This window comes from Neoarius graeffei, chromosome 27, assembly GCF_027579695.1.
Source record: "Neoarius graeffei isolate fNeoGra1 chromosome 27, fNeoGra1.pri, whole genome shotgun sequence".
Taxonomy (NCBI): Eukaryota; Metazoa; Chordata; class Actinopteri; order Siluriformes; family Ariidae; genus Neoarius; species Neoarius graeffei.
In genome coordinates, this window is record NC_083595.1 from 31,658,809 (window position 1) to 31,686,078 (window position 27,270).

Genomic DNA, 27,270 nt, shown 5'->3' on the forward strand with positions numbered 1-27,270 from the left:
GGAGTGATCTGTTTGGGGGTTTTTTTTATGTAATTGCAGCTTGTGGTTTGTATTTGTTACAGTTTTGATGTAAAAGTTTTGTTTCTGTGCAGATAGCAGTGGTCCGTCCAGCACTGTGTCCAGTGCCGGTCCCTCGTCTCCCATCACGGCGGACACCTCTCCTCGTTTCAGCTTCAGTGAGAAAGCAGCTCTTACACCTCAGAGCAGTGAGGAGATCCACTCGTCCTCCCAGGTTGCCAGCCAGCCTGCTCTTCCGTCCTCTTCTCTTCCTGAAAGCCCACCTTCTGACCCAAGCTTTGTCAATGACCTCCAGCCCCAAAGTCCAGACAGACCCAGTGACCTCACCATGGACAGCACAGCTGCTACAGACTCTCCTCCGCTTCTAGATGGCCCGGGGTGTGAACGGGCTGGAGAGGCTCAGAGTACCACTGAAGCTGAAATGGAAACCAGTCCTCTCTGCTCTCCTCAAGTTGAACTCAGCTTGGCCATGGAGTCCTTCTCTAAACTGCCTGGATCTGTGCCTGTGTCTGTGCCAGGTTCTTTGCCTGTGCTCCTGGAGCTGCGCGAGAGCAGTTCAGAGGCTGGTTCGAGTACCCAGACACCCCTGAGCCCTGACGAGCCTGAAGAGTTCTTCAACACCCAGGAGACAATGGAGGTAGGCTTGGCACCAGTGGCACTGCCTTTCTGCTCTTTATTTGATGCATAATTTGGTACAAATGGCAAAAATAAACTGATGAGTATTATTCAGTATTACTGCATGTGGGCATAATGAGTTTACATCTCATATAAGTGCATCATTATTAAAGCCAGCGAGATGTTCATTTCTTCTCTCTTAGAACTTTCAGTGAGTCTGGATTTTAACTAATGCCAGAGTGAGCAGCACTTCTGGTGTAAGCTGGAAACCAAAATATTGCCCAAGTGTTTGTTGAGATTATGAGCGTGCACTGCAAATATAGCACCTTCAGTAGAAACCACAACCATGATGCGCAAAGAAAAGGTTTTGTTTTTTTTTAATTACCATGCTGCCTGTGTCTGGTGTAAGCTGGCGACCAGAGTTAAATTCTTGAACACGTGTATAAGATCACGCCTTCTCTATAGTGTCCAAGCATGGGAAATGTCAGAGTATGAGCTCAATAACGTGGAAGTGATCTGGCATGGTTTTCTTAGAAAAATGGTCCGTGGAGGCTTTGAACGTAAGAATGTTCCGAAGGTTGATTGTGAGAAAGATAAGGACTCAAAAACACAAGTAGAGGGTGACGTTGACTGGAGCTTTAAGATCTCCGATAAACAACTACAGGATATAACCAAGACACTCCCGATTCGAGACTTCTGCCATCTGCAACACCTTAAATATATTGCTCACGTAATATATTGCCGGCTGGAAACCAACGAACCCCAGAAACGGGTGATGTTCAATATACGTAATCCAAGAAAGATATGGAACAAAGTGGAAAGGCTGCTGAACATCGATGCTCAGCAGGCCAGAAGGAGAATGATGGATGGAGACAAATTCAAGCAACTGCTGAATCATGTATTCAGCCAGGAGCGCCCCAAGGCCAAGTAATTGCGCCTAGAGGGAAGGATGATGATGATGATGATGGTGATGATGTTGTAAAGGGCACTTTGATTAACATGAGTGTGTCTGACACTGCAGTCTGGCGTAAAGTGGGTATAAGAGGAGCTCAAAATTCATCTCGTTATCTGTAGCCGCTTTATCCTGTTCTACAGGGTCGCAGGCAAGCTGGAGCCTATCCCAGCTGACTACGGGCGAAAGGCGGGGTACACCCTGGACAAGTCGCCAGATCATCACAGGGCTGACACATAGACACAGACAACCATTCACACTCACATTCACACCTACGGTCAATTTAGAGTCACCAGTTAACCTAACCTGCATGTCTTTGGACTGTGGGGGAAACCGGAGCACCCGGAGGAAACCCACGCGGACACGGGGAGAACATGCGAACTCTGCACAGAAAGGCCCTCGCCAGCCACAGGGCTTGAACCCAGGACCTTCTTGCTGTGAGGCGACAGCGCTAACCACTACACCACCGTGCTGCCTCTTTTAATTATTATTATTATTATTATTTTAAAATATTTCTTAAATCGTCTTGCGGTACATAGAACTACATTATAAATAACGGTTGTATTGAAAATTCTCCTTTGACTCCATCCACATCTCCGACGACCCTAAGTTTGAGAACTAGGGGTGGCACAGTACACAAAACCCACGGTTCGGTACGTACCTCGGTTCTGACCCTACGGTTCGGTACATTTTCAGTACAGTGCAGGAAAAAAAAACATAACCAAAAGGCTATCCTCAAAGGCAGCTTTTTATTGTTTAAATCCCCAGCTGAGATAGCACCACATTGAATTGTCATTCTCATCTCATTATCTCTAGCCGCTTTATCCTGTTCTACAGGGTCGCAGGCAAGCTGGAGCCTATCCCAGCTGACTACGGGCGAAAGGCGGGGTACACCCTGGACAAGTCGCCAGGTCATCACAGGGCTGACACATAGACACAGGCAACCATTCACACTCACATTCACACCTACGCTCAATTTAGAGTCACCAGTTAACCTAACCTGCATGTCTTTGGACTGTGGGGGAAACCGGAGCACCCGGAGGAAACCCACGCGGACACGGGGAGAACATGCAAACTCCACACAGAAAGGCCCTCGCCGGCCACGGGGCTCGAACCCAGGACCTTCTTGCTGTGAGGCGACAGCGCTAACCACTACACCACCGTGCCGCCCCTACACGGGGAGAACATGCAAACTCCACACAGAAAGGCCCTCGCCGGCCATGGGGCTCAAACCCAGACCTTCTTGCTGTGAGGCGACAGCACTAACCACTACACCACCGTGCCGCCCACATTGAATTGTCATATATTGATATACATGAATAGTCATATATTGATAGGTGCATCAGTGCAACACATGACCTTTTTGGGTACTTTAACATACAATACGCACGAGTGCCTAAACACTTTTTTACATTCACGTAGCTCAGTGAACATAAGTATAAGTATGAGCGCGGCACACTATCGTCCTCTTTAATCCCTCACGCCCGAGAAGTCCATGAATCCGTGGTGAGCGCAATAGAATGGGCAGCTTTTAACCCGTTCCACAATTTGTCTCGTTCTGTTGTATAAGGCTGGCACTACTGACTGATTCTCTTACATGGCTGCAGGATGGAGGAGTGTAGCGAGGTTCGAGCACATGTAATAAATATTTGAATCCCGCCTCTTCTACAGTGGAATATGTGCGCATAGCGGATGTGATGTAAATTCCAATTGCTTCGGTAAATTTTTTTTTTTTTTTTTTGCTCTGCATGTATTTGTGTCAAGGGGCTGTTGTAAGAGATTTGGGAGACGTAATTGGACACTTTTCTTCCGTCTCGTCCCGGTGATGGGGATGTCTGGGTGGTGTCGCCGGATATGTGTTAACATGTTTGAAGCGTTCCCACTCACGTAATGAACAGATGTCGAACAACGACGGCAGACCGTCTTTGTTTTGTCAACCACTCGCTCTCCATTGCTGTTATAACTCACGGGGAACCCGAAGTTATCCCACACCACTGACTTAAATGATGATGGTGGGTCTTCTAGCTCTTCGCCACTCGCCATTGTTAGCCCTGTCTCGCAACAACAACAACCTAACAGCGGTACCTTCCCACAGAGCAGAGTTTGTATTTGAAGGTGGAGTTTGTCTATGGACCAATCAGAGCTTGCAGGTGGCAGTGGTTAAAAGTGTCCTGAAGGAAACTCTTGCGCAATAACAGATTCGCGTTCAGATCAATATTAAACTTCTGTACCGTGTGTATTCTCCGTGAAAATGCGTGCACCGAACCGTGACCCTCCGTACCGTGACGGTTCCGTACGAATACATATACCGTGCCAGGCCTATTGAGAACCTGTGGTTAAAAAAAATGAACTCGAACTATACTAGCTTGTTTAAATTTAGTGTACTTTTTTTTTTTGCATTTGTTAAGAAATTATCCACAAAATAACGACAAATCTATGTCCTTTTTAGGTGGACATGTGGAGGAGCAGCACACGGAGCCTCCCTCACCCGGGCACTCCTGTCGAGGTTGGCGCGTCGCATGTGTCCGAGTCGTGAAGACGATCGCCCTCTCCACGCACAGCTGCATGCTAATCCATATTAATCCGTTCTGGTGCCTCAGTGACTTGGCGGTGTAGGTCTCTAAAAGCTGCCGGTCTGGAGGTAAAACAGTTGCCTGGTCAGACATTGTGGAAGTAGAGGCTGCATTTCCTGTTCGAGCCTCCTTCTGAAAATCTGCATGTCATTTGTTTCAGTGTGAAGTCTTTGTGCTCCTCTGAGAATTAACGAACCACGGATTCCCTTATTGGCTTGGTGTCGTATTGAGAATTTTACCTGCCTGTGACTGTCTGTTAATGTGGCTGTATGTGCAATATAAATAGACGGTGACCAAGAGAACAGCTCTGTAAGGTGCACGGAATCCATGCTGTTTGGTTTTTTGAGCATCTTTGCCATTTCCGACATTGGATATTGTTGTTAAATTACATCAGCAGTTAGTACTTTATGGATAAATGTGTATTGATGCAGTTGGCTGCTATTTTGCATACATTCGACAAGTCACAGTTTTAGTACAGATTTACGTTTCTTGACTAATACACAGCGTGATCAAAGACACGAGACGGAAGTTGTAACCTACTGATGATTTTTATTTATTTCGGGATTTTTTATTTTTTTTTGCCAAAGCTTTCAATACCAGTCATAACTTATTCAATCGTAAGGAACTACATATCTTTGTACTATACATTTATTTATCAACTAATGCAAAGCATATTTTTAATATAGAAACATTAATGAATAAATTGTCTCATCTTTAATCAATTTTATATTTTTCTAAAAACAGTATCACCACAGTTTTGACTAAAGAGTAAGGTCTTATCACGACGAGTTCAGGTTTATTTCCCTCTAGCTTTGCGGCTTTCAGCTCTTAAATTTAAAAAAAAAAAAAAAAAAAAAGCTTATTTTCTACCATAGAAGCCTGTGCTCGCTTTTCTCAGCTGACGTTTTCGGTTTTATTTTGTTGTTCTTACTTGTACAGTACAAAGCTTACCAATGAAATAAAATATTATTTAATGTCACTCAGTAAATTTGCTGCTGCTCAGATGTTTGCACTGTAAAATGCGATATTGACTATTGGACACAATCAGACGAATAGTCGACCATAAAAGCAGGAATCGTGATATTAAGTGCATTTCTTATTGATTTGTATCGTAAAATGTCTGACTGAACTGTATGTCTGTCTAATACGACGATTACACTATTGTATACAGAAACTGCAGAAGGGCAAAATCAAGTGGGGGAAAAAGTTTATTTGCTGTACTGACTTTTCACTGTAACATCCAAGTAGTAATTTCCACAGATGTAATGTATCGTGACCCAAGGGAGATTATTTTGAATGAATGTTTATTTGTTTAATAATCACTGACATTAAATAGTTTTAATTACATTTTATTTGCGGAGATGTAGTGCTGCTGGTGCTATGTTTGCAGTCAGTGTAGTGTTTATACGGTAGAAGTGGCATTATCAGTGTTCCAGTAGAAATCACAAATAAAGTTCTGAATAAAAGTTGATGTCTGCTATTCTGTTTCTTTTATAATGAAAATGGCAGATGTATGATTATAATATTGTTTGTGTAAAATTATCTTTTTTGCAGGGCCCGTTTACACGAGGACGCTGTCGGGTAAAAACGACTAAATATTTTATCGGAAGTGCCTTTCGTCTACACGGGGACGGCATTTCCGAGGCTGAAAAACGGAAAAAATTGAAAACGCCTTCCAGAGTGGATAAGTTAAAAACAGCCCCCGTTGCATATCCGTCTAAACTACCCAATACGCGAAACTCTGCTCGGATCTGCTCACGTCGGGTACGCGTTTACGTCATACATATGTCATATACTGTACATGCCAGCCCGGGAAGTAAGAAAGTAAGTAAAAAAGTAAGAGCATGTCTGATTACATCGATCCAACGGACCTTCAAGCTGCTCTGGCAGCTTTAATAAACGTCCAGGAGTCCTTCGAACATCTATACCGAATCTGCACATATACCGTTAATGAACAGAGGCGGGTATAGTATGCTCTTACTTTTTTACTTACTTTCTTACTTACCATAGCCAGAGTAGTCAAAGTTTTTGCGGCGCAAATGTGCAGATCAGACAAGACGGAAGACGTTGCGCATGCGTGCAGACATAGCGGAGGTCTTTCACAGCACCACCTAGCCGCCTGGCATGCACATCCAATTGAATTCCACACATTTATGCGTCACCGTATAGACGCAGATTTCCTCCTTGAAAACGGTCGTGTAGACGCGGAAAAAAGTGAGAACAAAAGCGGACTTTTGCATTTTTGTTTCAGACCATCCCCGTGTAAAGTGGGCCGCAGGTTCTAACTTAGGAAGACTGAAAAAGTAACGATCTACTAATTGTTCTTGGATTCTTGCCTTGAATTTTCATCCGTGTCAAACTATTAACAGTGCGATTCCTAGAATGATGTTTACAACCTCAAGTCAAGCGTCCCTGCTTTCTTTTACAATTGTGATTTTATTTTTATTTTCTTAAAGCAAAGAGAAGTCCAGAATGTGAAATTCATAAACATATCATTACTCCAGTCATTTTTCAGTCTGTCAGCTGGAGTGATATAAAAAGTAGAGATGGAATAATACTGGTTTCTTTTCCGATACCGATACGGACACCTTGAGTTGATAATGGTGCCTATCTGATGTTTTTTTTTTAACTATTAAGCTTTAATTTTTCTTTTAACTAGAGCTCTTCACAGTTAAACTTTCACTGAGAAATAATTTACGTTATAAATACGCTATAGCCAAAAGTTTGCAGCCATCCTACCCATGTGTGGTTCTTCCTCAAAACGTTGGAAACGCACAATGTTACAGGATCTCTCTGCTTTAGCGTGCACTAAGTGAAAATGTAAACCTTAAATTTAGTAGTGTATTTAAGTTACCTTTATGACCAGCCCTTAAATTTAGTAGTATTTTTTTAAACTCATTAAATATACCAATAACTTTAAGACCCTTTATTGGTATTCTTAAAAGTAGTAGTGACTTTAAGTACATTTAAATGTTAATGCTATACTGCCTTTCAGATTTTAAGTTTAGGTCATAAAATGAATTTTCCCTGACACCCAATTATTTTTGTTTAGTGGACTGAAAACTACTGAATTTGAATCACAGGCTTCCAATTTTATGATGGTTTTTAAAAAAAAAATAGAACAATTAATGAATTTAGGGCCATGTGACCCGAAATTCTCCGCTATTTTTTCCTGCTTCACCATGACCCAATTCAAGACACTACGTCATGCATCACATGGTGGGCTTTCCCTGTTCGTGCAAGGCATTGTGGGATACAAATTTGAAACAGGAGAGGAAAATGTTGGACGATTACAGTAACAGAAAGTGAGAAGAAAAGACGTTATGCTGCGAAGGAAAGGAAACGCAGGACGAAACTAATAAATATCGGCGGTCAGCGAGCACCTTGGTGTGATCAGCTGTTCGTTTAGCATCAGAATGATGGAACTGTCAGTGCACGGTCAAGGTAAACCTGCGCATGCGCACACGGACGACTTCTGTCTGCTTGACTGCACGAAGCGAGCGATTTCATGTACATTATTTACTTAGGAATCCCCATAAATTAAATAACTTCCCAGCCACAGAATGGCCTGTTTTTTTGAGATATTGCAGAAATAAACATATATCTCAATGACCAAATTTCAGAGCAAACTAAATTTCATCGATTTTATGAAATCGAAAGGCTGTCTAGCTTTAAAAGTCGTAACTTTAAGTGACATCGTCAACATTCTTTTTAACAGCATTTCGTTATCTTTAAGAAGTCATGGAAAGTCAGTTAAAGTTATACTATAATAATTCTTAAAGTTATAAGTAAATACACTGAAATTTAGCATTTCGTAAACTTTTAGGATACTTTAAGAATATCTTAAAACTGTTAATTTGTCTAGTGATGATAATTTCCCTTCACAGGAACTATGGAGACCAAACCTTTGTGATGAATTGGAAACCTGACTGTATCCCAGAGCCCCACACCAGACATCAGTGCCTAATCTCACTAATGCTCTTGTGGCTGAATGAGCAAATCCCCACAGTCACACTTCAAAGTCTAGTGGAAAGACTTTGCAGAAGAGTAGAGGTTATTATAACTCAGTCTGGAGTGGGATGTTCAACAAATACAGTGGTGCTTGAAAGTTTGTGAACCCTTTAGAATTTTCTATATTTCTGCATAAATATGACCTAAAACATCATCAGATTTTCACACAAGTCCTAAAAGTAGATAAAGAGAACCCAGTTAAACAAATGAGACAAAAATATTATACTTGATCATTTATTTATTGAGGAAAATGATCCAATATTACATATCTGTGAGTGGCAAAAGTATGTGAACCTCTAGGATTAGCAGTTAATTTGAAGGTGAAATTAGAGTCGGGTGTTTTCAATCAATGGGATGACAATCAGGTGTGAGTGGGCACCCTGTTCTATTTAAAGAACAGGGACCTATCAAAGTCTGATCTTCACAACACATGTTTGTGGAAGTGTATCATGGCACGAACAAAGGAGATTTCTGAGGACCTCAGAAAAAGCGTTGTTGATGCTCATCAGGCTGGAAAAGGTTACAAAACCATCTCTAAAGAGTTTGGACTCCACCAATCCACAGTCAGACAGATTGTGTACAAATGGAAGAAATTCAAGCCCATTGTTACCCTCCCCAGGAGTGGTCGACCAACAAAGATCACTCCAAGAGCAAGGCATGTAATAGTCAGCGAGGTCACAAAGGACCCCAGGGTAACTTCTAAGCAACTGAAGACCTCCCTCACATTGGCTAATGTTAATGTTCATGAGTCCACCATCAGGAGAACACTGAACAACAGTGTGCATGGCAGGGTTTCAAGGAGAAAGCCACTGCTCTCCAAAAAGAACATTGCTGCTCGTCTGCAGTTTGCTAAAGATGATGTGGACAAGCCAGAAGGCTATTGGAAAAATGTTTTGTGGACAGATGAGACCAAAATAGAACTTTTTGGTTTAAATGAGAAGCGTTATGTTTGGAGAAAGGAAAACACTGCATTCCAGCATAAGAACCTTATCCCATCTGTGAAACATGGTGGTGGTAGTATCATGGTTTGGGCCTGTTTTGCTGCATCTGGGCCAGGACGGCTTGCCATCATTGATGGCACAATGAATTCTGAATTATACCAGCAAATTCTAAAGGAAAATGTTAGGACAACTGTCCATGAACTGAATCTCAAGAGAAGGTGGGTCATGCAGCAAGACAACGACCCTAAGCACACAAGTTGTTCTACCAAAAAATGTTTAAAGAAGAATAAAGTTAATGTTTTGGAATGGCCAAGTCAAAGTCCTGACCTTAATCCCATCGAAATGTTGTGGAAGGACCTGAAGCGAGCAGTTCATGTGAGGAAACCCACCAACATCCCAGAGCTGAAGCTGTTCTGTACGGAGGAATGGGCTAAAATTCCTCCAGGTCGGTGTGCAGGACTGATCAACAGTTACCGCAAACGTTTAGTTGCATTTATTGCTGCACAAGGGGGTCACACCAGATACTGAAAGCAAGGGTTCACATACTTTTGCCACTCACAGATATGTAATATTGGATCATTTTCCTCAATAAATAAATGACCAAGTATAATATTTTTGTCTCATTTGTTTAACTGAGTTTTCTTTATCTACTTTTAGGACTTGTGTGAAAATCTGATGATGTTTTAGGTCATATTTATGTAGAAATATAGAAAATTCTAAAGGGTTCACAAACTTTCAAGCACCACTGTACATATGGGTGTAATGGTCAGGTGTATAATGAAGTATAAATATAATAAAATAGGGCGGCACGGTGGTGTAGTGGTTAGCACTGTTGCCTCACAGCAAGAAGGTCCGGGTTCGAGCCCCGTGGCCGGCGAGGGCCTTTCTGTGTGGAGTTTGCATGTTCTCCCCATGTCCGTGTGGGTTTCCTCCGGGTGCTCCGGTTTCCCCCACAGTCCAAAGACATGCAGGTTAGGTTAACTGGTGACTCTAAATTGAGCGTAGGTGTGAATGTGAGTGTGAATGGTTGTCTGTGTCTATGTGTCAGCCCTGTGATGACCTGGCGACTTGTCCAGGGTGTACCCCGCCTTTCGCCCGTAGTCAGCTGGGATAGGCTCCAGCTTGCCTGCGACCCTGTAGAACAGGATAAAGCGGCTAGAGATAATGAGATGAGATGAGCTCAAGTTTTTCATCAGAATACATGCAGGAGAGGGATGTAAAGCACAAATGATGCTACAAACTGCTCTTTAGCAAGTTATTTTCACTGACCCACTACAAAAAATTGAAAACTGAATTTGAGGAGAAAGTTACTGAATACTAGTGAAATTATTTTGCTGCATGGACAGATATTTTTACTTGATAAGACATCTTAGAATAAATCGGTTGCAATCTAGAACTAAGTTTAATCATCTCAGAATTGGTGTCTTGTATTCTTCTAATTGGAAATGCTCGATCGTTCCGACTATTATAAGATATTTTCACTTGCTAAGATATCCTTTTTTGCAGTGCGTATTTCTGTTAAATCTTCACAGGTTACATACTGCCGCTTTAAGATCCTGTCAGCCTGTTAAATCGTCTCAGCCTCAGACAAAGCCTTGGTTTTGATTTTGCTCTCATGTTCTTGGTTTTCCTGTTATGTTTCCAAAATGTGCTCCCGTGTTTTTGGGTTGTTGATGTGTTTTGCATTTCAATGCCCCTGAACATAATGCCACTTGATGCATTTTTATTGATGTCATATTGCACCCACGTTAAAAAAAAAAAAATTCCAGTCTGATTTTTGTTCCTAGTTCACACCGATACAAATCCCATGTCCGTGTTAATCGTATCAGCAGCTGCCAACCAAAACGTTGCATTTATTCTTGCCCACAAAACAGTGAGGCTCTGTTGTTGGTGCTGCCGCTGTACCCAGCACTGCGTTTTTACCCAAACACAAGAGCTTTGTTCCTCCCTGAATAAAAAAAAAATCTCTGAGTAAAAAAAGAACAGCCATGGAGGACTGGGGTGTGATGGGCTCGGATGAATAATAGTGATCCAGTGACCCAGATGGTGATATCGTAGTCCTTTGTATTCTGTCTTTGCCAACTGAATTTCTGCAGTAGGCGGGTGCCAACACTATCGTTGTACTACAACAGTGTTTCGCTTGTTTACATGCGTATGGATGTGAAAATATTATCACTGCGTTGAAAGAGTAGAGAAACACCACGTGTCCTGATGATCAGTAATACACGGTTGAAGCTGCACAGTTTATAAAGGATTTTTATAAAAGGTTTAATGATTTTTTTGGGGGGGGTCTCTGACTGTCGTCTTGTTGTAACAACTATGCAAAATATGCTTTTGTAATTTTTTTTTTTTTTTGTAATCTTCTTGTCACATGACCGAAATGATATCTTGAATCATTTTAAGCTGGATAAAAATGAATATGTTGCCTATTTATCTAACTTAATTTCAGCAATATTTTCCTCATATTAAAATTGCAAAGCCATTACAAAGAAGTAACATTTCCTGTCATCTCTGCTATAAAACATTATTTGTTTCCAGGATTTGATTTAGTACTCGAGTCATACAAAGTGAATTTTCTTCCTGCTTATGTCTCCTTTGTTATAATCAAAAGACACCTCATTCTTTATGTGTCGTCCCATCTAATTATTTATTACAAAGCTATTTTCATGCATAGTCCTTTTCTCTGTTTACACAAACCCCACAAAGAGCAAAGAGAGCTCACAATACTCCTAGTATCTCCATTATTGTATTGCACTAACCTGAAAAACAAAGAGATTTTTCAGGTCTTCGTCTTATTGACTTATCCTAGCAGCCCTGAGTCTCTTCTCTGTGAGATTTGGCCTTGCCAGAATATATAAACTGAATGATTTCCATCCATTATCTGTAGCCGCTTAACCTGTGCAGGATTGAGGGCAAGCTGGAGCCTATCCCAGCTGACTACGGGCGAAAGGCGGGGTACACCCTGGACAAGTCGCCAGGTCATCACAGGGCTGACACATAGACACAGACAACCATTCACACTCTCATTCACACCTACGGTCAATTTAGAGTCACCAGTTAACCTAACCTGCATGTCTTTGGACTGTGGAGGAAACCGGAGCACCCAGAGGAAACCCACGCGGACACGGGGAGAACATGCAAACTCCGCACAGAAAGGCCCTCGCCGGCCGCTGGGCTCGAACCCAGGACCTTCTTGCTGTGAGGCGACAGTGCTAACCACTACACCACCGTGCCGCCCCTGAATGATTTCGATAGCAACAATTCAACATTTTCAGTGTCACAGACGCTGTGAAACATTTCAACGACTGCATTTTATTGATCACCAGGTTTACCCTTTTACAACAAATCTGTAGATAATCTACATTTAGAGCAATTTCAAAGAAAGATACAGAATAGTACACGTAAAATAAAAGACCAAAAGAGAAACAGAGCAAAAAGTAACTTTCAAAAGAAGACAAATAAATTTACTGGGAAAAGAAAAGCACACAGTATGTTCTTTTAAACAGCGCACAGATTTAACTGAGAGCGCGGCCAAGTTATATGTGCCATTGAGACATTTAGCATTTAAATATATATATATATATATCTTTAAAATAGTACTGTATTTAATATTATTATTATTATTATTATTAACTAGAACATACACGTTCAAATTTAAGATCACATGCAGAAACTAGCCAGGCTGAATGGAAAGCAGGATTTTAACGATCTGTTGCTGTCAAGATGTGAATAATTAAAAATGCAGCTAAAGAAGGTTGTTGTTTTGTTTTTATTTTTGCACAGCACATCATTGATGAGATCTATTTTGTGTATCTTTTTGTTTTTTGTTCATTAAGTTGTTCATTTACTCGCAAAAAAAAAAAAATGGACACTTCACTTATAAACCTTGAATATAAAATATGATCAGTGATCTGGTCACATGATCTGGCAGTCAGGTACATGATAGCATTTTGTTCACTTAGCCTTTATTGTCCTTGTACATTGAACCAGTTAGCTGAAGTCCGTGTTGACACTCTGTTAGCGAGGAAGCGTCCTGTTAGCACTTCAAATGAACCAGCAGCTCAAAAGTTACCATTCGTTGTAAACATTAATGTGATAATCTAGATACATTTTCAGAAAAGAGCTGGCCACGGTACTCTACGGTACTATCCAGAAATAAACCAATAATTTGTCTATTCCAAAAAAACACTTATGCATATTTGGCTTGCAAATTACCCAGGCTCATTGATTTGTGACAAATAATATAAATTATTTGTCCATGACATTTATGCACAGATTTGTGCATACAGTGAGAAAAAATGGTAGTATGTTGAACTGAATCCAATTTAACTGTTTGAATCAGACATTTAACATCTTTAACATGTTCATCAGCCATTTTTTTTCTTCTGTTGACTCGTAATATTATTCCACATGCAAATGTTTCATATAGTCTGTAATTTTTTTAATCGTTAATTTTATATCATAAAGGGAATCCTCTATTTCCACTCAACCTGAAGCTATATTTTTCAACTTGACTTAAAACACCTCTTTAAAAGCGTAAAGGATTTTTGTTCCAGACATATAGAGAGTTTAAAATATGCAAATAAACCAACGTGACTCTCGAGGAAATATTTCATAAGGTTAAAATATTTAAGCTCAGTCATGAAGATATGTATAAACAAATCGTTATTCTAATAACAAAAATTATTTTACCCTTAGCAGAGGCCACAATGTGCTTATTAATACCCAAACTAAATACAATCCTGGACCTGTATTAAGTCCTGATGCCAGAAAAGATGCCAGTTATTCACGGTTATTAATTCCACCCACACTTGTGCAGCAAACATGTAACCTTATCCAAGTTTATACCATCCACACCCTCTGCAGCATACCATAGACTACAACACTCCTAAAATTCAACATTCACAATTCAGTCTTATTCTATTGACATTTCCTTTGGCTTCGACTCGTTCTTTTCCCACCTTCGTTCGCGTTTCTATATTTACAAAGCATTAAATAAAGTAAAAGAAAATAAATCATTATAAAGTGCTGATACATTTCATGAGATCAATCTGCAATGTAATGAAATGTAAAATCAATTACAGGTCCTTTTTGTCAAATCTAAGATGAATAATAAATCATGATCAACTTTGACAGCAAACACCGCATAGAGCACAAATTCATCAGTAAACAGTGACTTATCCTATGCCTAATCCTAATTCTTCAGTTTTGCATTAAGACAAAAAACAACATCAGCTCAATCTTGTCTCATACAGTATTATGTAATTCCATCATGGTTGGTCAAGTTTGTCCTTTCAATCTGATTAAAGGTATCGAGACACACACATTAAAGGAGATACGCAGAACCATGGCCTACTTTTCGTTTATAAACGCCTTGAGACCTCAAGAATGGCACAGGAATAGTTTTAAGTGTTAACGATAAATCTAATATAGTAATTTTTACGATTAAAATGGTTCATATAGGTAGCGGTCTGAGTGAATGACCTTGACATCTGTGACGTCACAGCAGGAAGGCTATCGGTCTCATCGCCATTTCCGCTATACTAAAACACAGAGCTGACTGCAACTCCGATCCTCCATTTTGAACGAATTTATCGCCATCCCACGTAGATGTGTTGCTGGCAGGTGCAGCAACACGACAGAAGGTGGATTGCATGGTTGCATTCATGGCCCAAGAATGTTCAAACTGCAAAGATTTGGACGCGTTTTGCGAGAAATTCACGGGCACATTTTACTGATGACTCGTACGAAACCTTTGATCTGTTGAGGAGTGTTGGCTATAAGTCCGTATTGAAAGAGGGTGCAGTACCAACAATTAAAGGAAAAGAAAACTACAAGAAAAGGAAAGTACGTTCAGTTGCACCAGTTCTCCCGGAGTGTGAGCCGAGCAGTAATGGCGGAGTACTCAGTATGGAGAAAATGGAGAATGAGTGGACCATGCGCCTCCCCCCCCACTGGATACGCTTGCCTCAGCAGCAATATCTCGCCCTTACATGGAAGAAGCGAATGAACGAAGAACTGAAAGTCAGATTGTTTCAAAACAACTGGCCACAAGATCGGCCTTCAAGAAGTGAGAACACAGACGGGTAAGATGCGACTCTCATTTGGTTACATAACAACAACACTTGTTGTTTACCTGCATTTAGATTAATGCATGTAACTTGTATTGTATGAATGAATGAATGAATTAATTTATTTATTTTTATTTTTTTTATTTCGAACATGTATAAAAAAATGTATATAACTATTTGTACATACAAAAGAAAGAAAACGAGAAATTAAAAAAAAAAAATAACATAAAGAGCTAAGACATTACAAAACACCGCACATTGTTCGAAAAAGGAGTGGGAAGAAGTACAAAACTTTTTTAATTTCCCACCCCTTAATTGTGTTTAAGTTACCGGTATAAGATTATTTAATTTGCTTCAGAATGTGATTGTCTCAGTTAATCTGATTTATTTAATTATCCTTTTACATTTTATCAATAAAAATGCATGCATGTACATGTATGTTGCATAAGTTATAACACCCATCCTGTTTTAATGAGAGTCACATGAGACTATCAGTTCAATTCCATCCAATTCTCTAGACGGCTTTGTTCTCTGGCTTTATTTCATAAGGTGGGGGCCTCCGTGGCCGACGTGTTACTATCGGATTCACTTTCCGATGGTTTGAACTGATACGGTTCTACGTGTATAGCAGTACCATGTACACACACTCCAGTTTCAGGACTATCACAGTCAGATGTATTACTATCTGAGGAATCTGAAGAATCTGTAATAAATCCGAACGAAGAGGCCATTGCAACCACTCTCGCCTGCCGAGTCTGGCTTTGGTCCATAGCTATCAAAGGCCTCGGCCTTAAAACCAGTTACCGCTGTGACGTCACACACTCAGGGCTGGCTGGCTCAGCGGGGCAGCTCGAATGCCAACTTTGCGTTCAATTTTAACTCTCAAAAAAATTATTTTTTATTCCCATTTATGCAGCATACAAGAGTCAAGGATGGAGATACTATCCACCCAGAAATGTATTTAAAAATAAAGGTTTTGCGTATCTCCTTTAAACATGTTTACATTTTAATGGTCTTTACAATAGTATGCGGGTGCATTGTGGTGCTGTTACTTAAAAAACACACACTTGTTTTGTACTTCTGACCATGGTAACAGAAAAACATCATCTGGATACTAGTAAATATTTAGCAAACTGTAAGTATGTATGTACTGTAATTAGCTTCTGAAGAATAGATTACTTGATAAATGCATGATTTCCTGTGTAGAATGTGTGTATGAGCGAGAGAACAGAGAGTATATACTGTATGTAGGTCAGAAGTTGCTGCAGAAGAATGATCCATGCATAAATGATATGAAAATAACAGTAACGGTACAATGAGAGAAACTCCAAATGAGCTCGGAATAACGTGTGTGCCTTGATAAATAAAATTGATCAAGGGATGGTTTTAACCTTACTGTAACTGCATCATTCAACAACACAATTTCAAGACGGAAATTGTAAAAACAATTTAAATAAATAAATAAATAAAAGGTAACGACTAACAGAAAATATTTGTATTTCTTTCTTCATTAAAGGGCAAAAGTAAACTGAAAATCCAAAAGTTAAAGGCACATCCTCCTAGTTCTGGATAATACCATGCTCATTCAGGTTAGGGAATGTTGTAAGAGCCATAACCGATTTAGGAGAAACAAGGACGACTGAGTGATTATGCACAATGTTATCAAATGGAGTTACACTTAAGATATGACAAATAAGGCGATAAAGGATCATTTCAGTGTAAAAGTGTGAACCTGGGAGCCATGCCAGACTTAGAACTCAATCTTACAAGCAGGGAATGACTCATCCTGCATCACAACGGTGCTGCTGCTGGCCAACACCATGATATTCAGCTCCTGTTGCTTCTCGTGGGTCTGTTGGTACCACTCCCTCATTACTTCTGTGTCATGGGTCGGGATCAACGTCACCTGAAGCAGTGCAGAGGTCCATATTTAAGCATCATCAGCTAGTGCTTTATTATCTTCCAAGAACCAAGTTGAATTAGCATTATTTATCGTGCATGTTTTCTCAAATGAGATTAATAATGCACATATTACATCAATATATTCAATGGCCATGTGGCCATTTAAAAGACGGGTTTTGTCATACTTTTGTCTCACTGCCCTTACTATGTTAGCGTTAGGTGCTATTTTGTTGTTGGCCTTCACAAATTGAGACTTGTGAAGATGTATGAGAAGTCCTACCTGTAGATTAGACCCCCAGTGTGCTTTTCCCTCCAGCAGGGCATCCAGGACACCACGGCTAGGCTCTCCACTGCTGGAGTCATTCCCACTCACTACATAATAGGTAGAGCGCACACGTTTGAAGAACTCCTGGTCGACATTTTTAGCACTGCAGTGGTTGGGAATGTAGGCCAAGTCCACAAAGATTGGAGAACCAGAAGGTGCAGCAGAACTGGATTTTGCAGTGTTTGATCCTGTTGAAAATAAGGGCGTGAGCAGTGAAAAATCATACAAGGGAAGCCTTAACTGAAATGTAAATTTTGGACAAAGCTTTCTGTTCTATTTTCTTTCCCTCATTAAAATTTTGCTGTCTATTTAACGGCAGGTAAATGTTGAACACGTCCAAATGCATACCTGAAATAGTTTTAATTCCATTGACAAGGCCCTTCCCCGTGTTGTGACTTGACTTGGACAGATCATCATCTAAGTCCTTCTTCTTCAGAGAAGTGGTACGAGGAGAGGAATCCTTTGATGGAGACCTCTTACGAATGGCATCAGCTTTCCTAGCCGGTGATCTTGACTTACTTGTTTTGCGAAGGCTCTTTGTTTTTGAGTCTTTCTTTAAAGGTTTGTCAGTAAGACTGGAGAGAGCATCTGGGTCTACCATGCAGACATCAGGACGAGGTGGATAAGGGGCTGGATCCATCATTGGTGAGGGCAGTGGATCATGACTTTTCTCTGGCCGGGATGAGAAGTGCTTTCCACCATAGGCTCCAGATGACTTGTCCACAGGGAGATAATCTGCATCCTCATCAGATTCTGCATTTGCTTCTGCTGTAATGGAGGGACACTCCTCTGTTCCTGGTGGAACATCAGAATCTGTCTGTGAGGGCAGAGATTCGCTGACAGAAGTTGGAGGTGTGTCCTCTCCAGCTAGGCCAGTCCCTGCAGCCATGGCTCCAGAGAGGCGCTGTGATTCACTGTCCTCTCTGTAGGAACCATGCTGCGGTTGGTTGTAGGATTGTTTCTTGCCTGATGGCTGCTGCTGATCTGCATTCTGGCTTCTCTGTTCCTCATCTTCCTCATCACTGGACAGTTGGCAAATGCTTGGGTTGATAAATGATGGAGAGGTGTCTCCCTTCCTCTGTTTGTACTCAGAGGAAGAGTAACCTGGGGAAGAGGAGAAAGAGCTGGCACCTATATATGTATCGGAAGGACGATCTAAGTCATCACGCCTGCCTGGATCTTCTTTATAGTACGATGATGGTAAAGACTGATCTGCAGATGAAAGGGAAAGAGGACGAGGTGGATGCTCGGGCTCCTTTTCCTCTTCTTCCTCGTACTCATCCTCATGACGATAATGAGGTGGTGACTCTCCTGGGTAGACACCTCTTTGCTGCTGCAGCTCCCATTCAAACGGATTCCTTATCTTGCAGGCTTCAAACTTCTCACTTTTCAGTTCAGTTTTTGATTTTGTAACCTTGCTGGTGTCAGCAAAGGCTTCTGGTGCTGCCATGGTGACTTCTGCAGGACCATTTGCAGTATCTGGTTTTGTAGTCTGTGGTACTGAAGAAGTGTATGAAAGCACATCTGGAAATGCGCCTGCCTTACTGGCAGAAGACCGTTTTTCAGTCACAGAAAAAGGATCATCTTTATTGTCTGCTTCAGCTGTAAATGGAGCTCTTTGGTAGTGCAGTTTGTCCTGTTCAGACTCACAAATGTAATCTTCCTCCTCTTCGCTGCTCTCAGTGTCTTCATAATATTGTTTCTTGGGTAAATCAGCATGAGGTGTTGAGGAAGCACCAAACAGATCTTTTTTCAAAGTGTCTTTTTCAGCAGACTCAGAAAGGAGATTGTAAGGTCCAGTAGCACCATATTCAGACTGCAAACCTGTATCTGCTTCCCATTCTGGCTTGTAAAAGCATGCACCCTGAGGGCCCTTGTCCAAAGCACTACTTGCAGAGCTAGCAAGTTCTTCTCTTTTATCCACTGCAGAGGTAAGGGGGAAAGAAGGTAAGGGCTTAACCTCCTCAAAAGGTGATAGCGGTGAAAACCTTGCTAAGCTGGACGTGGACTCAGCTGTGGTGGTGGCAGGAGTCATCTTCTCTGATACCTCCAAATACTCATCTTTAACCAGCCCACCAGAAGTGGAGAATGGTGAATCTATTACAGGTGAGTGCTCATCTTTAAATGGTGAATACTCATATCCAACACTGGCAGGAGTTTCTAGCTCATCTCCAAACTGGCGACTAGTGGAGAGAGAGGCGGAGGCAGAGGAGGAGTGACTGTATGAGGAAGAGGAGGAGTATGCTGTGGCTGATGTAGTTGTATAACTGAAGCCTGGTGAGACAGAGTCTCCAGGTTTTTTTGCTAAAATATCTGGTGTTTTTTGCTTTTCAAACTCAAGGTCTTTGTCATCATGGAAATATTTGTCTTCACTTGGTTTTGTGGACAGGGCTAAGAAAGACTGACCATAGCTCTCATCTTTGTTGTCTAAATGACTGGATGGAGCAGACTTTTTCACCTCACCATAAGAATATTCATATCCAGAATATTCTGTCATGTGGCTGCCAGAGAGTGGTGATGCTGCTTCCTTTTTACCCATTTCAAAAGGTTCCTCAACATTTTTTTGACTCTTTGTCGGTTCAAAAGGAGTAGGAGCTGGGGGGGTGTCACAGCTGACAGAGCCAAAACCATAGTCCTGTGAGGTGTCCTTCTTTTCCTCCTTGAATTCAGGTGGCACTATGCTGGTGACACCACATAACGGGCTTAATTCTTTCCCTGGTTTGTATTTTGCATCTTTTTCCATATCACTGTCACTGACATGTCTCCTGTACATATCATCATCATCATCATCTTCATCAGTATCTTCTTCTTCGTCATCATCGTCATCCTCTCCATGGGCTAACATCTTCATGTCTAGCGCACTTGCTCTTGTCACCTCGCTGAAAGACTGAGCTGCCAAAGAAGTGCTGCTTTTTGCAGCCAAATAGCCAGAAGTGGTAAGGTCATCTTGATAACCACTTGATGGGGTATCAGCTACTTCTGTCTTTCCAATAACAGTAGATTTATCAAATTGAACCGAAAATAGGTCTCTTTCTGGTGAGAATGAATGTGATGATTTCTTGGCCTCTGGTTTAACATCAGTTAATAAGTCTGTAGATTTTTCATCTAAAATGTGTCCAAAGTTCGAGTCCACACATGTTTTGGTTTCACTGTTTGATGATAATGATGACACATCCTTTAGGTGAGTTTCCTCGAATTCTGACATCTTTGTAGCTTCCAGTAAGGTATATATGGAATCTTTTTTCTCTGTTTCCTTCAGGGTTTCATTACGTTCAGACTTACTAGTGCAATCTTTTGGTAAATTAGGAGAGTATGATTCCACCGAACTAGATTTACTGTCATATACATCAGAATATGTAAAACTCTTCCCTACATAAGGTGTATCCTGCCTTGTTTCTCTCACATGATCATCTTTAAGACCCTTCTCAGACTGAGGGAAGGAGTACAAGTTGAAGTGTACACTTTTATCACCATTTTTGGAGGTCACAGTGGAGTCATCTCTCTCTGACAATGGCACATCTTTTTCGCCGTAGGCTGCTGACACTGAATCAAACTTGTCCTGAGGCCCTTTTATGCTCGAGTAAGTGCATTCTTCGTCTTCACTCTCTTCCTCCTCTTCAGAGCTCGGCATCTGGGACTTGTGTTCTTTCTCCAAGTAGGTCATGTCTTGAAGTTTATCTTTCTTCTCCACTTCCTCTTTCTCATTTTTAATTAGCTTTTCTTCTTTTAAAGCTTGTGGCTCACAAGTGTCATCTTCATCAAGGAATGTGCTCTCTCTCTCTTCTTTGTATTTTGTTTTAACACCGGTCTTAAAATCTCCCTTCCCAAGATGTTCTTCTTCTTCAACTACTTCCTCTTCACCAACGTCATCTTCTTCTTCACCTGAATCATCAAATGTTGCCCTTGTGCTAGACAAACCACCTTTGAATGCGTCACCTTCAGCCTCCATTACTTTAACAGCCTTTTTGTTTGCATCACTGTCTACAACCGTTTCATGTTTGGTTAACATTTGAACATCATATGTATCCTTGTCCATTCTGTCCTCTTTCTCCATTAATAAAGACTTTGGTGCCTTTTCCTCAGTAGGTGAATAACCAATGCTAGTAGGGCCTGACTGTGTAGGTGAGGCCATTCTCATGGTGCTATCATCTGGACTTGCACATCTCTCTGATGGTTCTGAAGCACCACTCACCTCTGGGGTGCTGGAGACACAGGGTGCAAAAGATAGTGTTTTCCCAGCACCATCTGTTTTGGGCACATCTGGAGAAAGGACTTTTTCTGCCTTTTCTTGTGAGACTGAAGGTGCTCCAGGTGAAGAAAGAGGTACCGTAGATGAAGGGCATTTATCAAGCTGTTCCTGCACTGCGGCAGATGCGTAACTCTCATGGAGTTTTCCAAGAGGTATGTCAACGTTGGGTGTCTGGTCGTCTTCCTCTTCTTCATCTTCATCATCATCTTCATGTGCTTGAGTGGTGGGTTTTCCAGTAGTGTCCATCTCTGGAGCAGTGGGTTGGCATTCTTCTGATGGAGGTGACTTGAAGCATTTGTCTTCTTCTAAAGATGATGTTGGAGAGATTGTGCCAGCTGAATGCAAGTATTCTTTTCCTTCTGTACGACTGGATGATTGCATACTGTTAGCATTGTCCAGGAGTAAAGAGCTTTTTCCTATTTCCTCAGTTGGAGGTGCTGTCACAGATGCAATAGACTGATCTTCAGTAACCGATGCTGCAAAAGAAGATAATTTATCATACTCTGTAATTGAGGTGGCTGACGATATATGTTCTTCCTCAGCCAATGGTGCTGCAATGATATTTGTGGAATATGTAGATAAAGGTGGCTCTTGGCCAACACTGGTCATCTTTGCTGTTAAATCAGGTGCAACAGATATGGTTGGAAGTTTTGTGTCTTTTATGCCACTGAAGAAAGAGTCAGGTTGATCAGGGATGGAGACATTGTCGTAACGGAGATGAGGGATCCTGTCCTCTGGCTCTTCATGGATCTCCTCATCAGAAATGGTCTGTTCGGTCTCTGAGTATCCAGGAATCGTTTCATCTTGGATGAATGAGATGTGCTCAGTGGCACCAGCAGGTTTGATAGTTTTAGTATCAATTTGTTTGGTGTCCCAGTCTTTACTAATATTTTCTTTTTTTGCCTCCTCAGTCTTATATTTCAACTCTTCCTCATGAACTATATCTTCTGCTTCCTCCAGCTCAGCTTTTTCGATAACATCCTCTTCCTCCTCACTGTCACTCTTTTTATGTTTCTTTTCAAGCTCTTCGTTCTTCTTTATGTCCAGGCATTTTTGGTCATCTGCCTTCCCTGTGAGATCTGAAGTTTTAGCCATTTTGGTCTCAGTGTTGTATTCGTCCTCATAGTCATCTTCTGTAGCAGCACCCTCATCCTCAAATTTGTCTGTTGTTTTTATTAGGGATTTATTTGTCTTTTCTCCATACACGTTCTGTTCCTCGTGAGGGGATTCAGTCTCATTGTCAGTAGTGGGTATTCCTTCATCTGGAGATACAATATGTGTGACTTTTGTGTCAGGATAAGATTCGAGGTTTGAAAGCACTTTGCTCTCTGCAAGTTCAGAAAGTTCCTCTTGTCTGAGTGCTTCAAAATCTTTGGTAAGGTCTTCTGGGGAGGAGACCAGGGATCTGTCATTTTCCTGTATCTCTTTTGAAACCTGTTTTGCAGCAGGTCTGTTCTCTCGCTCTTTGATTGCTTTTGTTTTTTCTGTCTTCGGTTTGGTTTGAACCTTTGCTTTGTTGAGAGTCTTTTTGACCTCAGGGGTGAAGGGTTTTAAGTCAGGTTTGGTGATCTTCCTTAATTCTGGTTTACCTGAATCGGTCTTCTTTTCTTCCTTCATTTTGGATTCCTTATTGTCATCTTTCTTAACAGATTCTTGCTTTTTTATTTCTTTCTTTTCTTTCTTTATCTGCTTCTTTTCTTTATCCTTCTTTTCCTCCATTTTGGAGGTCTTGGCATGTTTCTTTGGAGATTTCTCCCTTAACAACTTCTTTTTCTCTTGCTTTGCTGTATCAGTGGTCTCTGCACAGGTTTTCACTGGTTTATGAGGTTTAACACTCTCTTGCAGTTTATTTGGTTTCTTTTCCACTTTAGTCTCTTTTACTGAGTCGCTTTTTGATTCAATGTCCTCATTTGCCTCTTTCTTGCTTGCTTTAGTAGTGGCAGGTATTTTGGGTGAAGACTTGAGGCTTTCCTTGCTATCAGTCCTTGGCTTAAGTTTTGTTTGTTTCATCGCTGAAGGGGGCCCTCCAGATGATATGTCTTTTTGAGTAGCAACTGGATAACGCAAGAATTCGAGATGCCTTAGCTTTTCCAGTCCCTCAAAAATTTTGTTCTGTGGTGCATTTCCAGGAAACAATACCCTCACTATCTTTTCAGTAGTGCTGGCTGGAACCCAGACAACAAGGGCTGTTACTGATGTAAGGTATGGAACAGAAATTTCTCCCTCTTTGCCATTGGCCAAGGTGATGCCAGTCTTAGCCTTACTGTTACCTGCCCACTTCTGCATGAAAAATTGCATTTCTTTACTGTCCTTGACTGGATTTAGAATGTACATATCTAATCTGCCAACACCCAATTTGTGAAAAAGGGTGACAGGCTCAATTGTGTTGCTAACAACTCGATACAGGGGCTCGGGTTTGATGCCCAATTTGCTGAGGTGCTGCAGCGTAAGAGATGCCTCCTCAATGCTCCTTTTAACTTTCAGAGTTGATTCCGACATCTTTAGCTTTTCTGGAACATTGAAGAAAAACACACCAAGTTCAGGTGAAATCAGGTTTTTCATCCATTCTCCATAGGCATTTGAGCCTTGAGAATGGTCCTCTTCCTGTTCTGCAATTTTTCTCCTCAATAGTCCATTTATCCCAGGGAGATTGTCAGCTCCAATGTGGGTAAGCAGAACAGAATCTATCCTATCCAAGTGTCTCACCAGTTTCCAGAAGCAAGATTTTTGCTCTGAACCACCATCAATCAAAATGTTAAAGCCGTTGACTGCGAACAGGGCTGAGTCACCTCTGCCTCCAGGGAAGATATAGCAGCATGGCTTGGACAACTTCAGGAATCCCCCTGAGCTGGGTGGCTCCAGGAGCTCAAATGGGGAAGCAACATCCACAGTCTCAGAGACATAATCTGTAAACTCTGTAACGCCCTCCATCTCAGGCAGCACAGGGTCCGGGTTAAATCTGTAGTCCAGCAAGTTCTGCTCCTGGTCGAGCCCTAGGGAGCTCCAGGCCCCCTCTCCTTCACAACACACAGTCAGACACGCTCGCTCACCTGGACCTGACTGGCTCAGGAAGTTCTTAATCTGAAAAAAGTGAAACAGCAAAAGTTTAATCCATTACAATTTGATTTTTTTCTCTATATTTTTCAATATGCAGCATGTGTGCTGGGTGTCTTGATTAAATAATCTTTACTGAATTAACAGTTTCCGGCAGCACAATAAATGCTTACTCTTTGACTTGTAATGATGTCAGAGAAATTCTTCCAGTCAAACGCTCCACCTTTCAGGATGATGTCACCACCTTGCTCAGTGCTCTGACCGCTTAGGACCAGTAACTTGTGTTTAGCTGAGTCACAGAGGAGGGTTCTGATCTGGTTGAGGGGAAAAAAAAATATTATGTAGCAGAGGTGTAAGATAAGGCTCAGGCTGGAAATGTTTTGGTATAAACCACCATTACCTCTATAGCAATATTTTCCACAGACGGATTCACTAATACAACTGTCTCAAGGACATCACTCTTGTATTGCAGAATTATTTGTCCTGCACAAGGAGAAGGAGAACACAGGGGGAATAAAAATTATACACTTATAAATAAGCATGGCAAAAATGCTTTAAAAAAAAAAGGAGGCTTTATCATGCGTTATTGTTCCTGAATATTGTTCCTGAACTAGCCCAAAAGAGCTAGTATGTATACTAAAACAGAATAAGATAAAATGCAAGACATTATTATTATTATTATTATTATTACATTTTATTGTGAAAGATGCAATTATAAAATTTTCAAGCCTTCACTAATCTCAGGAAAGCAGAAATTAAATTCTTTGAAATACAAACAACGTTGCATAGCTCCTGTAAGCCATTCTACTGGCTGTTGCCATGGGGATGGTGAGCTAGCGGCTGCCGCCGTTACACTGACCCAGTCTTGGAGCCGTCCGACGCATTGCAGCATTTCTGTGAGAGGGAGTGAAAAAGCCCTCACATCTAATGCATATAAAAAGGTGTGGCATCGCACCAGATCAGTGGCCTCACACAGAGACTTCCAGTTGGCACGTCATGATACATTAAGCATGAACCTCTCATTGGCTGTGTAAAAGCGACAAAGAATAATAGCTTGTTCCATATGGGGTGGGTAATGTTCATTGAATAGGAGGAGGGGCAAGCAAGTTGGCATTTAAATAACATAAATATGAGGAGTGGGGCTTTCCTTATTCTCTTCCCAGCTTAATATGCATGTGTGTGCGATGAGCTTTCACTGAACAATGTAAGCCTTACATTTTCAGAGATAAGGTAAGATAATTAAGAATCAGACTGTAATGTGTGTATGTCTGTATAAACCATCATTACCTCAGGACGGTCTAAAAATTAAGTAAAAATGCCCTGACAAAACTATTTTAATGCTATTTTTATATGGTGCCTTTCCATACAGTGGCTTATGCACGCTGTCTTACCCCACTGAGGGCTTTCTACTGTCATAGTGAGCAGTTGCTTATAAACTTAATGCACGGATGAGCAGATGGGCCTTTAATTGTATCATCCCGACCAGTTTTTTTTCTTCACCCTTGTCCTCCATTCCAGTCTATATTACCCATTTTAAAATTTTACTTACTAAATACTAAAAACATAATGTCCTTGGTTCATTTTCTCTACTGAACTTGAAAAAGGAAGAATTTTCTTTTTGGCAATTCTGCTATACGCACTTCATTTTTATTTACAGGTTGTATCCAGGTTACACTCGAGTGGTTTTTTTTTATTTTAACCCAAAAATAAGACAGTGCAAAAAGTGCTGAAATATCAGTTGACACCAAAATAAAAAGGTGAATTCATTAAAATGGCCTTTACTGTGGTTACTTCTATTCTATCTCATAATATCTTAGAGAATAGTTTATTAATCTGAAATAAGAAAGCCAAACACAATATTCAGTGTACAGGCATCGCGCTGTGACAATATGACCTTCAAATGTGCTTCCAGGAGGAAAACAGAGAATAGATAATGGCATGAACAACAAGAAGAGACAGCAAAGTCCCCAGTGACACTGCACATTCAGACAGATGGGGGCCTTAAGCCAACAGTCACATTCTAGCTGAACAGAAACCAATAATACAGCAAAGGATTTAGAGGAAAAAGAAGACTTAAGTACAGTATCTGCACAAAGAATTATTTTACATGTATGTTACAGTAAATATAGTGTATCTTCCTCCAGATTGACCGTGTGGGCCTGAAAACACACATTTAAAATGCACTGATGCTGACAATGCAACCAAAAGGCTCCTCAGCATGAAGTTCCTCTCTTCCGCACTCCTGCCCTGTAGTCACATTGCACTGGAGCTAACAGTTAACTCAGAGCTCATTTAAAATTGAATATGAATATTTTATTTAAATAGAGAATTTTTAAAAATAGCTTTGGGCCTACACTTTACAACAGTTCATCCAAAAATGCTTGGTGCTTACTGGAGTAAAATTGGTGGGAAGATCATTACACTGGTGTTAGGCAAAAAAATAATAATAATAAAAACTGAGTTTTATGACAATTGATTTAATTCAAAACTAAATTCTTTGCCAGCTGAGCTTCTTATATGGCTAACAAATGGGATCGAGGCTAAATTCATCAGAACGTT

The 27,270-nt window shown here is 41.0% G+C and overlaps 2 protein-coding genes across 10 annotated transcripts in view; one reads left to right on the plus strand and one right to left on the minus strand.

The window, feature by feature from the left end:
* The window catches only part of ppip5k1a (diphosphoinositol pentakisphosphate kinase 1a), a 144,086-nt gene extending 138,459 nt beyond the window's left edge, over window positions 1–5,627 (plus strand). For all 9 annotated transcript variants that reach the window (XM_060912016.1, XM_060912017.1, XM_060912015.1 and 6 more), the window contains 2 exons: window positions 93–655; window positions 4,035–5,627. In XM_060912016.1, the coding sequence (XP_060767999.1) occupies window positions 93–655; window positions 4,035–4,121 (650 nt within the window). In that variant the 3' untranslated portion in view covers window positions 4,122–5,627. The remainder of the gene's footprint in view (window positions 1–92; window positions 656–4,034) is intronic.
* An 11,045-nt stretch (window positions 5,628–16,672) lies between these two features.
* Window positions 16,673–27,270, minus strand: part of map1aa (microtubule-associated protein 1Aa) — a 38,158-nt gene continuing 27,560 nt past the window's right edge. Inside the window, exons 3-7 of the mRNA XM_060911212.1 lie at window positions 25,112–25,194; window positions 24,885–25,025; window positions 17,757–24,738; window positions 17,364–17,596; window positions 16,673–17,087 (exon numbers count right to left, since the gene is read on the minus strand). Of these exons, the coding sequence (XP_060767195.1) occupies window positions 16,932–17,087; window positions 17,364–17,596; window positions 17,757–24,738; window positions 24,885–25,025; window positions 25,112–25,194 (7,595 nt within the window). The 3' untranslated portion in view covers window positions 16,673–16,931. The remainder of the gene's footprint in view (window positions 17,088–17,363; window positions 17,597–17,756; window positions 24,739–24,884; window positions 25,026–25,111; window positions 25,195–27,270) is intronic.